Below are 12404 nucleotides of genomic sequence, written 5' to 3' on the forward strand. Positions count from 1 at the left end.
TTTTACCTTCAAGCTACCGAGTACCGGCGCTCTAACATCGGTTAACAAGCCAACTTTAGCCCTTTAGAATCTTGGATTAACAAAAAAAATCTGAGGTTTTGCCCTTAAAAATTTTTAGATTAACAATAAAATCCGACGAAATCAGAGTAGAAAAGGCAAAAGATCAGAGTTTTTTTTTCATTTGGTTAACATTTGGTAAACATAATTAAATTATCAAAAGCATGCTTAATTTGGGAAGATGCCGGTGACAAGAATGGCGATCATCGACCGAACAATTTCCTGCGGGTGAACGCCGCCGTCGATGATGCTAATAATTCATGTAATAGAATGAATACAACATTAAATAACTAATTAGTGGATCCTGAGGGAGGTAGGAGGCCGGGGATGAAGGGTACGCCGGTCTGAGGAAGCCAGGTACTGCCCTGGATGAATTTCTCCACGGTGAACTTTTGGGCGTGGGCGAGATCGACGTTCTTCACTCCTTTCCATTTTACCCTCTCACTCTTGTCGGCGCCGGGGCCACGGTTGTCGATCTCGGTGTAGAAGCAAGTGTTGAGGCCGAAGTCACCGAACCACGGCAGCCAGCCCTGGGGGTTGATCAGGTCGTCCAGCTGCGACTGCATCACGAAGGTCCTGGAGTACTCCTTCCATGGCCGTCCCAAAAAGGTGGGAAGCTTGTTGCGGAAGGGGAAGTATTCTGGGTCAGCGCTGATGGTGCAGTTGTGGAGGATGATTGCGCCGGCGGATCGTCGGTCCTTGCGCCCCTGAGCTGTCACGATGTTCTGCTGGTTGTCCAGAGGCTTCCGGGCCAAGATGAGGCAGTTCTGGAAGATGGAGGCGGAATCGCCGAAGATGAAGTCGATGGTGCCGGTGATGGTGCATTCGCGGTAGAACTGACGGTAGGTGTGGACGTACAAGGTGTCCTGGTATCCGTCGAGCCTCACGTTGTAGAACACCGACCTGTCGGACTGCACTCGCAGAGCCACAGCCTGGTGCTTGGCTGCCCCTGCTGAGTTCTCGATCCATAGGTCCTTGGCGATGAATCCATTTCCAATCACAGCTGCATCGATAATTTGTATTTATTGTACGTGGTATATTTGTTTTTAACTGTGAATTTATAAGCATAGCTTTCAGAGAGAATCGCATACCAACGGTGGCAGTTCTGAAGGTGCTGACGCCATCGATGAAGTTGAGATTGCTGGTGATCCTGGTCTTGGTCGGCCCGTCGCCGACCATCATTATGTTGGTATGGCTCCGGTTGACCTGGACCAGCTCATTGTACACTCCTTCCTTGATGTAGATAACCACGTTCTTCGTGCTGTTCTTGGGAGCGAGTTTCAAGGCCTCGCCGATGGTCTTGACATCGCCGGAGCCATCCTGGGCCACTGTAAAATCGGGCTTCAGCTCCGCCGGGCTCAACTGAAGAAGCCTTCGCTTGCCGCCGGATACCCAAGAAGGGAACGACTCGCCATCGACTGCAAGGAGCCTGCGATTGAAGCCCCCGAAGTTGAACTTCTCTAGTGCATCTCCGAAGTTGGTGACGATGGCGAGAATGTTGCTGGTGAGCTCGGCGGAGCTGTTAAGCGCCTTGCGCATGGATGCCGCGGCATCAGTGTCGGCGTCCTGGAACCCGTCGAGGCACGTCTCCTGGTACGTGATGGTGGCGCTGATCCACACCTTGAGGTCGTCGATGAACTTGTCGATCTTCTCCATGGAGAAGTCGTCGAGATGGTCGACCGAGTTGCGGAGGTCGTCGATAGCGTAGTCCAGCAGTTCCCGGCAGTTCGCGAGGGCCTCGGAGGTGCGCGGGTCCTTGGCGGCCTCCTGAAGCGTGGAGGAGTGGTCGAAGGCCTGCTTGATGTGGTTAATGGTGACATTAAACACCAGATTGGCGAGGTCCTTGGGCTCGGTGTTGTTGCCGGCGACAGAGGACAGCGTGGTCTCGCAAGTCTGCTGGTAGTCGGTGGGCCGGCAGAACTCCTTGATGTTCTTCCGCGAGGTGGACAGCTCGGCCACCTGCGGCTGAGACGAATCGTCGCCATGGCGGCTGGAAACGGTGACGACGCCGACGGTGGCAACACAGGCCACTAGTACGACGGCAGAGATCACAAGAATGACGGCCTTCCCCATGATCTAAATTATTCTCCGGCCAATAAACTAGATCTTTTTTATCCGTCCCCTTCCAATCAAGAGATTTATTATGGGATAATGGAAGGTGGAATTTATTCGGAGATGGTATCTGAATGGAAGGGGAGGACCCCGAACCCAGGATGATGGACAACGAGAGGGTCGAGCCATTATATAGCGCAGGGACGGAGGGTGTTCGTGGTCGTGAAGGAAGAGGAACGGGATGCATTCGGCGCCATACAACGACCTCGATGCTATGGCCAGCTCGGCTTCCTTAATTTAGAGAATTGTTTCCTTGGTCAACAAATTGACAGGATAAATGGATGAACCAACTTCGATCTCGAGCCTATTTTATAAAAAAAAAAAAAAATCAAATTTAATATCACTTTCGACATCGATTTCATTGATCAAATCGGAACTATATTTAATATCTAAAGTACATTTTCCCAATTAACAGTTCATTAATATCCAGACAATGCTCCATTACAGGACCGTACAGTAGCAAAAATTTGTTTCAGTTGTTTTAGTATCTCTTTCCCTATATCTGTCGACAGCATCGCTGAAGGGACTTTATCTATACAACTGTGCTGTTGAATCACAATTTCTTTCTTCAGAAATCTTATAAGCTGATACTAGTCTCTATGATCTACAACTACTAATACATGCTGACGAAACAGCTGTAAGGATGCTCCCAAACTCAGTGAGCTTTATATACCAAAATAGGGATCGAATAAACCGTCGCTAGGCCAAATTGGCTAGAAGTCATAAACTTCATTCTGTGGGGTGCCTGAGCATGCTCGGAGCAGTGAAGGCTTGGCATGTGGACCTTCTAATAAGCTTTGCGCTATTGTGCCATAAGCTGCCTCGGTTAGGTGGATGCCATCCCAGGAAATGAACGCAGATGGATCACTGCAGACCTTGGCATCCTTGTGACCACACTGAACAGAACGGCTGACATTATACCGACCATTGGATCCGCAACATGCATGGAGTGGAGCCTCAAATCCTGCAGCCAGAATTACCTCACTGTATCAAGATTCAATCAAACTGCATTTATAATAGAATGACGAAAGGATTGGTATTTGGAAACTTCCTAATTCTTCACCTAGTATGTTACACACCCAATTTCACCAGAGATAAAAACTCTACGGACATCTCTTAGTATAATATTTTTGGATCGCAACTGGCATAGAGAATTCTTTCAGTTAATTACAACCAACTCATGTCATTGTTTCTCAACCAACAATGATCAGTATTTCTTTGTGAGTATAATAACTCAACAAAACAACATAGGCCGCCACAAGAACATAAAGAGAGCAACTAATTACATGAAATGCTCCATTGCGGTAGTCCTGGAAGAATTGGGACTAAGTTTGAGAGTTCCTTATCTAGAAACAAATATCATTTCTAAGTTCTCAGAATAAATACAACTCAGGAATAACACTATGTTTGAAGGCAAATACCAAGTTCAATGGTTTAGTTATGGTTTCTCAATTGTTTTTCAAGTATTTCATTAAGTAGATTGAATCAAAAGATTACACAAACCCAATTTCCATGAGCTAAATATGATTAGCATGTGGTTTCATCTAGTGAGATACTCAAGAGAGGAAATATGTAGATGTTTCTCACGTTCGTCAGCTTAAAAGGCATTTACTTGTTACAATGGATAAGGCATGTTTATCTTTCTCGTCTAAATATCTACAAGGTATATACACAACATTCTACACACTAAGAAATCATATAAAAGCATCCTTATGAATTGTCATTAAATAGAATATCATGACACTTTAAGAAAAAAAAGTGGAAAGATGTAATAGTGGAATTGCTGTAAAAAGGGAAAATTAGTTGACTAATTGAGTTGGTCAGCCAAATACATTTAAGACAATGGCGAATCAAGTACATATTTATCTTCCAACAGCAAAAACAAAGGTCACTTAGACCTTCCCTTAATTAAACATTTTCCTAACCGAAGAAAATGACTTCATAGAAATTTCCTTTGCTTGCCCTCTAAATTAGGGAGATGCAATTGAATATCATTCTGGAATAGATCCTTACATTATGATGGCCCAGGAATATGCTTTTCATAATAGTTCAATGATCTCTCAGCTCATCTACAAATATTAAGAAAGCCAAACATTGGGGTTCTAGTCTTAAGACAAAGCCTCCTGGAGAGCATATCTTAATAGAAACATGTGCTAAAGCAAACAATTTAATGCTATTATCCAAGATTACATGCCCTTGAAATACTTGAGCAGTCATTCCTGACACAAATACTGTTCCATTTACTCTCCTTCTGCTTAACTCTCTAGGCAGTTCATGCTCAAGTATTGATGAAAGAAATAGAAGACAGAAACTGTAGTGAAATTGGCATAGTTCAGTAAAACTACAACGCGTGCAAAGCTAGTGTGTTAACTTAACCAAATGACATGACAGCTCCAGCTAGGAACTAGCTAATATGATTGAAGATTACTGACATATAGTGGATTGACTATCATCTTCTTGCATGCTCTGATTATACTTACCGGAGGGTCCTTACATGATTGTACTTCCTTTACATGAATATGATAGTGTTTATTTCTTCAACTAAGGTTACTAAACTGATGCGATTGTAATTAAGATGAGATTAAAACAACAAAATGAAAATGATGGCCACTGAACTATAATTGCACAAGTAAACCTCAGTGCTAACCAGCTCTCAAATTTGTGGATAGCACAAACCTGAATAAAGTTTATAAAATTTTGCAAAAATATTAGCATAAAATATTTGATGTATACCGTAGAAAGGAATACACACCAAAAAGTTTGGGGGCATGAAAGAAGCTTATAGTTGCACCATAGTAATCTGCGTAGATGAGGGTAACATGTGGGTGAAGCTTTCGAAGCCTTTCCAGCTCTTCTAGAAGTAGGCGATTATGGTGCTCAGAGAATTCATTCAACCACCTAATACACCCTGTTTCTGAGTCATATTTCTCAGCATCATTGCTCTCAAATACATCTAAATAAGCTGGAACACATCCAAGTGGAAAATTTCCAGGAACTAACAATGTCTTTGCCCCAAGTTCTACTAAATCCTGTCCAAAGAGGAAAAATAGTTAGTATAGAATTGTAGTTCAATTTTTTTGTTTCTTTCAGCAAGAATCCAAATGTATGTTCTGCAGAGGAAGATATAGGGATCAGAAGCAATAAGAAATCTAGTTAACAATGGTGGAGTGGAAGCATCAAGTAATGATCATCATTGTGGTGTACGAAGATTACAAATAGATCAACAGCAGATGACTCACACTGATTGTAGAACTAATTGAATCGATCACACTAGGAATGAAGGTTCTTATATCATCTGCGCTGTTTCCATGGAAGAATGGATGGTTGTAGTCATTCCCTCCAATCTCTCCCAGCAGAATCAATGAAGTATTCAATAATTCTTTGGGATCTAGACAGACATAGAAAATATAAAGTTAGAAAACAAAATAAAGAACGTGCAGAACCTGTTGAATCCAGCTTCTTTGGCACATAAATGAGGCACTGCTATGTAAAAAACCAATCATTCAATAAAAATGTAAATTATCAAGCAAAAGATAGTTGAATTGTTGTGTTAGCAAGATTGGCTGGGTAATGCACAAAACAAGCATGCAGGATCACAGCACACGTTGCCCAACTACAAGCTATGGCACACTGCATGCAATAAAATATTTGAAAGCATGTCGGAGTCACAGCAATACCTTGGAGTCTGGGTACATGCTGCGAGACTAAAAAACATGTAGAGAAGATAGTTTTCTTCTTGAGAACTTTTAGAATTTGGTGGGTTTTTTTTTTGTTTTCTCTAATACTATCAAGAGAGGAGTTTAGGGAGAAATTAGAGGGCTCCTGTACACAATTTGGGGAGTTTCTTTCCTTGCTCATATTATAGAAATGAATTTTCTTTTGTGGAGTGAGTTTTTGTGTCTGTAATCTTGTTGTTTCAAAGGAAATTGCTCTTGAAAACAAGGCATTCAGCTATTGCTTCTACCATGAAACACAAAGACTCTACTGTGAGGCTTCATAAGGGAAATGATTTTCTCATTTTACGTGCACCAATTTCGATCAACAGAGGGGTTGATTTCCATGACCGAATTGAAGGTCTAACTTATTAGGATTGATCCTATCAGTGATCTTCTCATAGTGAAAATACCAACACATGGTGCTACAGAGGTCTTATACCCTACATGACTAACAGTTAAAGTGCACTGCCTAGCAAAAATGAATCGTTACCGCAGGAGTACCTATCACTGCCAATAAAAAGTAAGCCCCTTTTCCAACAAAATTGGAGGGAACAAATAGAAGAAAGAAAGAGGCGAAAGGCTACCAGAGGAGAGCGACGGCAGCAACTGCTTGAACTCCTCAATCTGCACGCGCAAGGACTTGTGGGTCCACGAAGCATCAATCCCCTTCGCACGAAAAAAGTCGAGGTCGAGGGCGGTGGCTCCAGCGACCGCAAAATTAACCCCCCTGCGAAAATCCCCTCCTTCGAGATACGGTCGGACCAGCGGCAACCCCAATCCCTGCGCTGCACCAATCGATTCAAAGTCACTAACATCGATCGTTTCAATCGCCCAAACCAGATTATACCAATGAAGTCGAGGATGACGCGGCCATCCGAGAAGCGGCCTGTAGGGCGGCCGAAGAAAGTGCGACCGTACGGCGAGATGCCGCTGGGACCGCCCACTCTGCCGAGGCGGACGGCGTTGCCGGTGTCGGTGATGGAGTCGCCGAAGCTGAAGATGGCAGAGAAGCATCCGGCGGCAGTCGCGAGGCCGCCGACAAGGAGAAAGGCGACGGCGAGGGCGACTGAAGGAGGGGGCGCCGCGACGGATGCCATCGACCTTGTGGAGGAGACGAACCCAACGGCGAAAAAATCAAAGCCGAATCGTCCAATAAATGGAAAGTCTATTCCTTAAACTGGCAGCAGCGACTAGAGGTCCCGACGACAATAACTGGCCAGCTCGGTCACCCGTCTATCTAATCCATGTTAGTAGCAAAGAGTAGACTTATATTAATAGACCAGGTTTGGAGGTGCAGTTGTGATAAATAATCCTCCGGAGTAATTTGGTACTTAACTCTTGTCATCTATCTTTGAGTAGAGCCATCAAACAAGTCAATCCGTACTGTACTGAGACAAACTGGATCTGTTATTTTGACAGATTGAGAAATCGTCCGCCATGGACTGATCCGTGTAAATCGCTGGTCTAGATAGATGAGTCCGTCTAGATTCATCTTTAAACAGACTAATATAATTTTAACTTAGTCTATTTAAATTGTTTGACTCATCCCGTCTAAATTGAGAGCCGACATGAAACACATCACGTTTTGCATCATGAAACTGGAGCAAACATGCACAAATGCTTGTTCGGAAATTCATTGATCGGTTTAAACGAGAAAGTTAATTAAAATGGCAAAAATGAAGCAGTACGTAATTAAACAAGAAATTCTTAAAATGGCAAACATAAACAAATTCTCTTTATGGTAAATCTATCCGTTAAAATAAACAACTTAAACTAATAATATAGGAGTTGTTGTTCTAAATTATCATAACTATTAAATAGTAAATTTTCATCTAAATTATCATTTTTTATATCCTAGTTTTTTTAAAAAAAAAATTGATCAGTAAATTTATATAATTTATCATTTCTAAAAATGCATTCTATAATATATATTTATTAAAAAAGTATTTATAACCTTTTTAATTTTTATTTTTAATATATTATTTAAAATTTATAACTCACATAATAATTTTTAAAAAATTATGATAAAATTTACTATCCATTATTTTAAATAATATTCTTTAATTTTTTTTTTTTAAAAAATCATAACTCATTTAGTATAATTTTGATCTTGTAAATTATGCCTAGATGGCTAGATGTTTTATTAAAACAATTTAGTTTTACCTTGATAGGACTAATACAAATATATTGATTTTTTAAAAATATTTTTATTAATTCAATTCCTTAAATTAGGATTAAAAAATTGGACAAAAATCAAAATAATATTTTTTAACCGTATGAGTGTTTTTTTTAATCAAAAGAGTCCTCCATCTCCACTCGTTCTCCCTGTAAAATGACACAGCTATTCTTAAATATATTATTAGATATTATTATCTCTGCTACACATATGAAATCTTGAACCGATTAATTAGGACAAGTTCGCGTTATATCAACTACAAAAATATAGCTGCTAGAATATTAATATTATTGAACATAACAAGTTTGTAACAGTTATAAATCATAACTACTATAATATGAATATTGTTGAACATAATAAGCTTAAGTTATAGTAGTTATGGTTTCCTAGTGGTTATAACATGAATATTAAATAAACATGTCAAATCTGTATTGTAGCAGTTATGATGCTATTATAACATGAATAAGTATGAAATTATAATTGTTATAATGTGAATGTTACTGAATAGATCGAAATCCATCCCGAACTGTTCATGATTTAAACTTGAAATCCATTTATCAAAAAATCAAAACTGATCTATTAAAAAGTTAAAATTGGCCCAATCGTATATTTAAGTACATCTATATAGGGTTGACAGAGTGGGATAAGCTTTTGAAAGGGACACCCTTCCATGATTTAAAAATAATAAAAAAAAGGTATTTCTTCACATTTACATAATGCCATGGGTTGTCTCTGTTGGTAAAATATGAATGCATAGTGATGGAATAGATGAAAGATGTTTTATTATATATGGGACTTTAGTCTCATATTGAAAGTTTTAAGTTTTGATAGTTGATTTATATTATTTTATAAGAATGTATGTTGAGAACAAACACATAAAAAAATGCTCTCTCTCACTTATGGGTGCACAGGGGTACAGACTGAGGACTTGGATTGTATTGAATCTAGTTAATTCGTATATGAGAATGACTTATGCACGTTGAATATTAGACTGATTAGGACAGATTTTGCCCTAGTAAATAAACCAACGGTTTGTCATTTGTCGTTTTAGTGTTTCTTTGGTGGAAATAGAGGTAGGTTTTTTTTATCATTTCATTGGTGGTGCTCCCCTATAAAAGGGATCATGGGTCTTGAAAAACAACAACAAAAAAAAAAATGAAAATCTTTCTATCCTCCTTTCTTCTACTTGACACATTTCTTTCCCATTTCTTCTTTTTTCTCTATCGCTTGTTTCTTTTACTCGACAGAACTTCGGTGATAGCATTTGGATATTTTTTTCAGTTTGCCGTGATCACTAGTACTTAGTGGAGATTACAGTTTCACCGTTGTATATCTTGAGAAACGGGTGACTCATAAAAACCTCAAAGCACCATGGAGGTGGGGCGAATTTGTTTTAAGGAATTTGCATTAAACACAAACCTCGGCTCCTCAATTCCCATACACTCTATACGGACACTCAGTTTGGAATCCTGACTGCTTAGTCGGATGTTTGACTGACTCAGCCGACGCACTTCCCTACTCAGTCGACTTTGTTCCCGTTTCAAATACCAGACTGATTAGGACAAATTTTGCCCTAGTAAATAAACCAATGGTTTGCCATTTGCCATTTTGACATTTTGATGAAAATAGAGGTAGTTTTTTTTTTTTTTGTCATTTCATTGGTGGTGCTCCCTTATAAAATGGATCATGGGTCTTGAGAAAAAAAAATAGAAAAAGAAAGATTGAAATCCACCATTCTTTCCCATTTCTTCTTTTCCTCTATCGCTTGTTTCTTCTACTCGACAAAACCTTAGTGATAGCATTAAGTTATTTTTTTCAGTTCGCCATGACCACTAGTGCTTGGTGGAGATTACAGTTTCGCTGTTGTATCTTGAGAAATGGACAACCCATAAAAACTTTAAAGCACCATGAAGGTGGGACGAATTTGTTTTAAGGAATTTGCATTAAACGCAAATCTCAACTCCTCAATTCTCGTGTACTCTACACGGACACTCAGTTTGGAATCTTGATTGCTCAATCGGACGTTTGACTGACTCAGCCGGTGTGCTTCCCTACTCGGTTGACTTTGTTCCCGATTCGACTACGTGCTTCCTGACTCAATTGACTTGCTTCCCCGACTCGGCTACTCGGTAATCGGACAAGGTCATTTGGCACTAGAAACTCTTGATACAGGACTCGCCAAAAGAATTTGATCTTCAATCGATAACTTAAAATTATTAGTTCAAATCCCTCAATAGATTACTTTCCTCTCAAAATCTCGACAACAGAATCTACAGTAGCCTTAATCTTTCCTTACATATATTATTTTTACTGGATGAAGTCTTTCATTATATACTTCCTTCTCGATAATATAGCCGTCCTGACAATATAGCCCTCCTGGAAAGACGTACGTCCAGATGACAATTTAACAATAAAAATAATTATTGTCTAAAAAAAATTGAGTTTAATTAGATCAAGTAAGCGGTTCGGGTCACTGCATTTGATTTGACGACAGATAGGAGCGAAATCTGACCGGGTTCAATTGTTTGGGGCTCCACCTGATCCTGTCTGTGATTTTGGTTAATCCTCTCGGTCGTCGTCTTTTGCAGCTATTTCGTCCTTAACGTTAAATCAGTCACTTTCAATAAATAAATTAGAACAGAATCATTAATACACTAAGCAATTTGATACGTTGTTAGAATTTTCAATTTATTTTTCAATCAAAATTTCCAACAACATCACCTACCACCACCAAAAAAAAAAAAAAAAAAAAAAAATCTTTCTTTCCTATTCCTTCGATGGTCTCTCAAGTTCAAAACAGATATAAAGAGGCACAAATAAAATAATCGAAACTTAAATGCCCATCACATCTCGCCATTTAGATTACAGCGAATCAATTCGACCGCAACTTATTATTCCAAGCATGACAAAGCATGATATCATGTTCTCCGAAGTTCATCCGGACATAAATGGTAGGATATCTATTTTGTTTATTTTTTATTTTTTAAGTTGGCATTGTACATTCAATTTACATCAACTAATTTAAAATAATCGATTTAATCCTATAAAAAATTTTATACACCACCATCAAATTAAATAGAAAATAATCATAGCAAACGATCAATTAACCATCTGATTTGGAGAATAATCAATGGGTACCATGTAGATAAAAGAAAATTAGTTGCAAAAAAAGTAGAACCGTCACCTTAGTAGTCCCCTGAGTTCGGCCCCACAGATATCCAGAGGTGGTAAATCACGATTAAATTGGGCAGGATGGGTGACTGGGGGTCGAGTGGAATTTAAAGCACAGCAGACCGAGGTTTTATGCCCGTGTGTAACTGGCGACCCTCGACCCCTGAACCTCCGTTGCAAGCGTCAGGCACCCTTCCAGCTGATCCAGCTCGTGGGGGAGGATAAAAGAAGATTAGTGAAACCTATTGAGGTGGTTCTAATAAAGGGAAGTCAAGTCAACATTCAGTTCCTTAGCCTCCTAGTTTTTGAGCCTCCCGACCCCTTTGCCTCAGCCTCCCTGCCTCTCGGACCCCTTGGCTCCTTAGCCTCCTGGCCTCTCAGTCTCTCAGGCCCCCCAGCTTCTTAGCCTTTGACCTCTCGGGCCCCTAGCTCCTTAGCCTCTTGGCTTTCGGGCATTTGGACTCATAACTCTCATACCTTCCGGCTCCTAACTCTCGGGCATGTGCCTCCTTGGCCTCCTGGCCCCTTGGCGGTTCGCATCAAGACGCAAGACCATTTCATAAAAAGAATAATCATTGCGCAAATATCAGATTATTTTAAAAAGGGATAATCAACATGTAAATCTCAAATAATTTCGAGAAAAAGGCAACAGCATGAGTCAATCCCGCATTATTTAAGCAATTAAATAATGGTAGCATGGAAGGAGGAACGGAAAGAAAAAGTCTGCAGTCTCCTTATAAAAGGTAATCATTTCCAATATCCTAGGTAGATACACACGTATGCATATCAAAACCCTAATACTCATCTTCTTTTTTCTCTAACTTGAGTGTCGGAATGATTGTGCTAGAAACCCCTTGGTTATCATTTTAATCCTCTTCTTCTTCTTATTTGCCTTCATTTAGGCTCTCAACCATATCATCATCCTCATTATCGTTCAATGATTGACGATTAAGTTGACAATAAAGCCAACTCACTGATAATTCACTTGTTGACGTTCGAGAGTAGGATCAAATTGACACCATCTGTGGGAACATTGAGTTAACGACATAAATCGAGACGTGAAGATGGATGATACTGTAAGACCTAATGTCATCGCCATGACAACAAAGGATTTTTAACAAATTGGTAGTGTCGACGGTGCAAGTGGTGTTAAAGAGGCAACCCTCTCATCT

General features: G+C 40.0%; 2 protein-coding genes across 2 annotated transcripts; both read right to left on the reverse strand.

The window, feature by feature from the left end:
* Positions 1–347: 347 nt before the first annotated feature.
* Positions 348–2130, reverse strand: LOC121996596 (probable pectinesterase/pectinesterase inhibitor 21). The gene is made up of 2 exons (XM_042550612.1): positions 1149–2130; positions 348–1060 (listed from the first exon to the last, which is right to left on the reverse strand). Exons 1-2 carry the CDS (start codon positions 2128–2130, stop codon positions 348–350), a joined length of 1695 nt encoding a protein of 564 aa, XP_042406546.1.
* Positions 2131–2530: 400 nt separating this feature from the next.
* On the reverse strand, positions 2531–7126 carry LOC122019232 (GDSL esterase/lipase At1g28650-like). Its single transcript, XM_042576720.1, has 5 exons — positions 6733–7126; positions 6470–6670; positions 5409–5557; positions 4922–5198; positions 2531–3133 (listed from the first exon to the last, which is right to left on the reverse strand). Exons 1-5 carry the CDS (start codon positions 6980–6982, stop codon positions 2883–2885), a joined length of 1128 nt encoding a protein of 375 aa, XP_042432654.1. The 5' UTR covers positions 6983–7126; the 3' UTR covers positions 2531–2882.
* Between the last annotated feature and the right edge of the window lie 5278 nt (positions 7127–12404).

Source organism: Zingiber officinale, chromosome 1A (genome assembly GCF_018446385.1).
Source record: "Zingiber officinale cultivar Zhangliang chromosome 1A, Zo_v1.1, whole genome shotgun sequence".
Classification (NCBI taxonomy): domain Eukaryota; kingdom Viridiplantae; phylum Streptophyta; class Magnoliopsida; order Zingiberales; family Zingiberaceae; genus Zingiber; species Zingiber officinale.

Bases quoted from the DNA above. Each gene is read 5' to 3' on its own strand.
- LOC122019232 (XM_042576720.1), bottom strand. From the start codon at position 6,982: ATGGCATCCGTCGCGGCGCCCCCTCCTTCAGTCGCCCTCGCCGTCGCC. The intron at 6,671-6,732 runs GTATAATCTGGT...CGATTGGTGCAG, and splicing joins CGTCATCCTCGACTTCATTG to CGCAGGGATTGGGGTTGCCG. The intron at 5,199-5,408 runs GTGAGTCATCTG...CTCTTTGGACAG, and splicing joins CAATTAGTTCTACAATCAGT to GATTTAGTAGAACTTGGGGC.
- LOC121996596 (XM_042550612.1), bottom strand. From the start codon at position 2,130: ATGGGGAAGGCCGTCATTCTTGTGATCTCTGCCGTCGTACTAGTGGCC. The intron at 1,061-1,148 runs GTATGCGATTCT...TTATCGATGCAG, and splicing joins CTTCAGAACTGCCACCGTTG to CTGTGATTGGAAATGGATTC.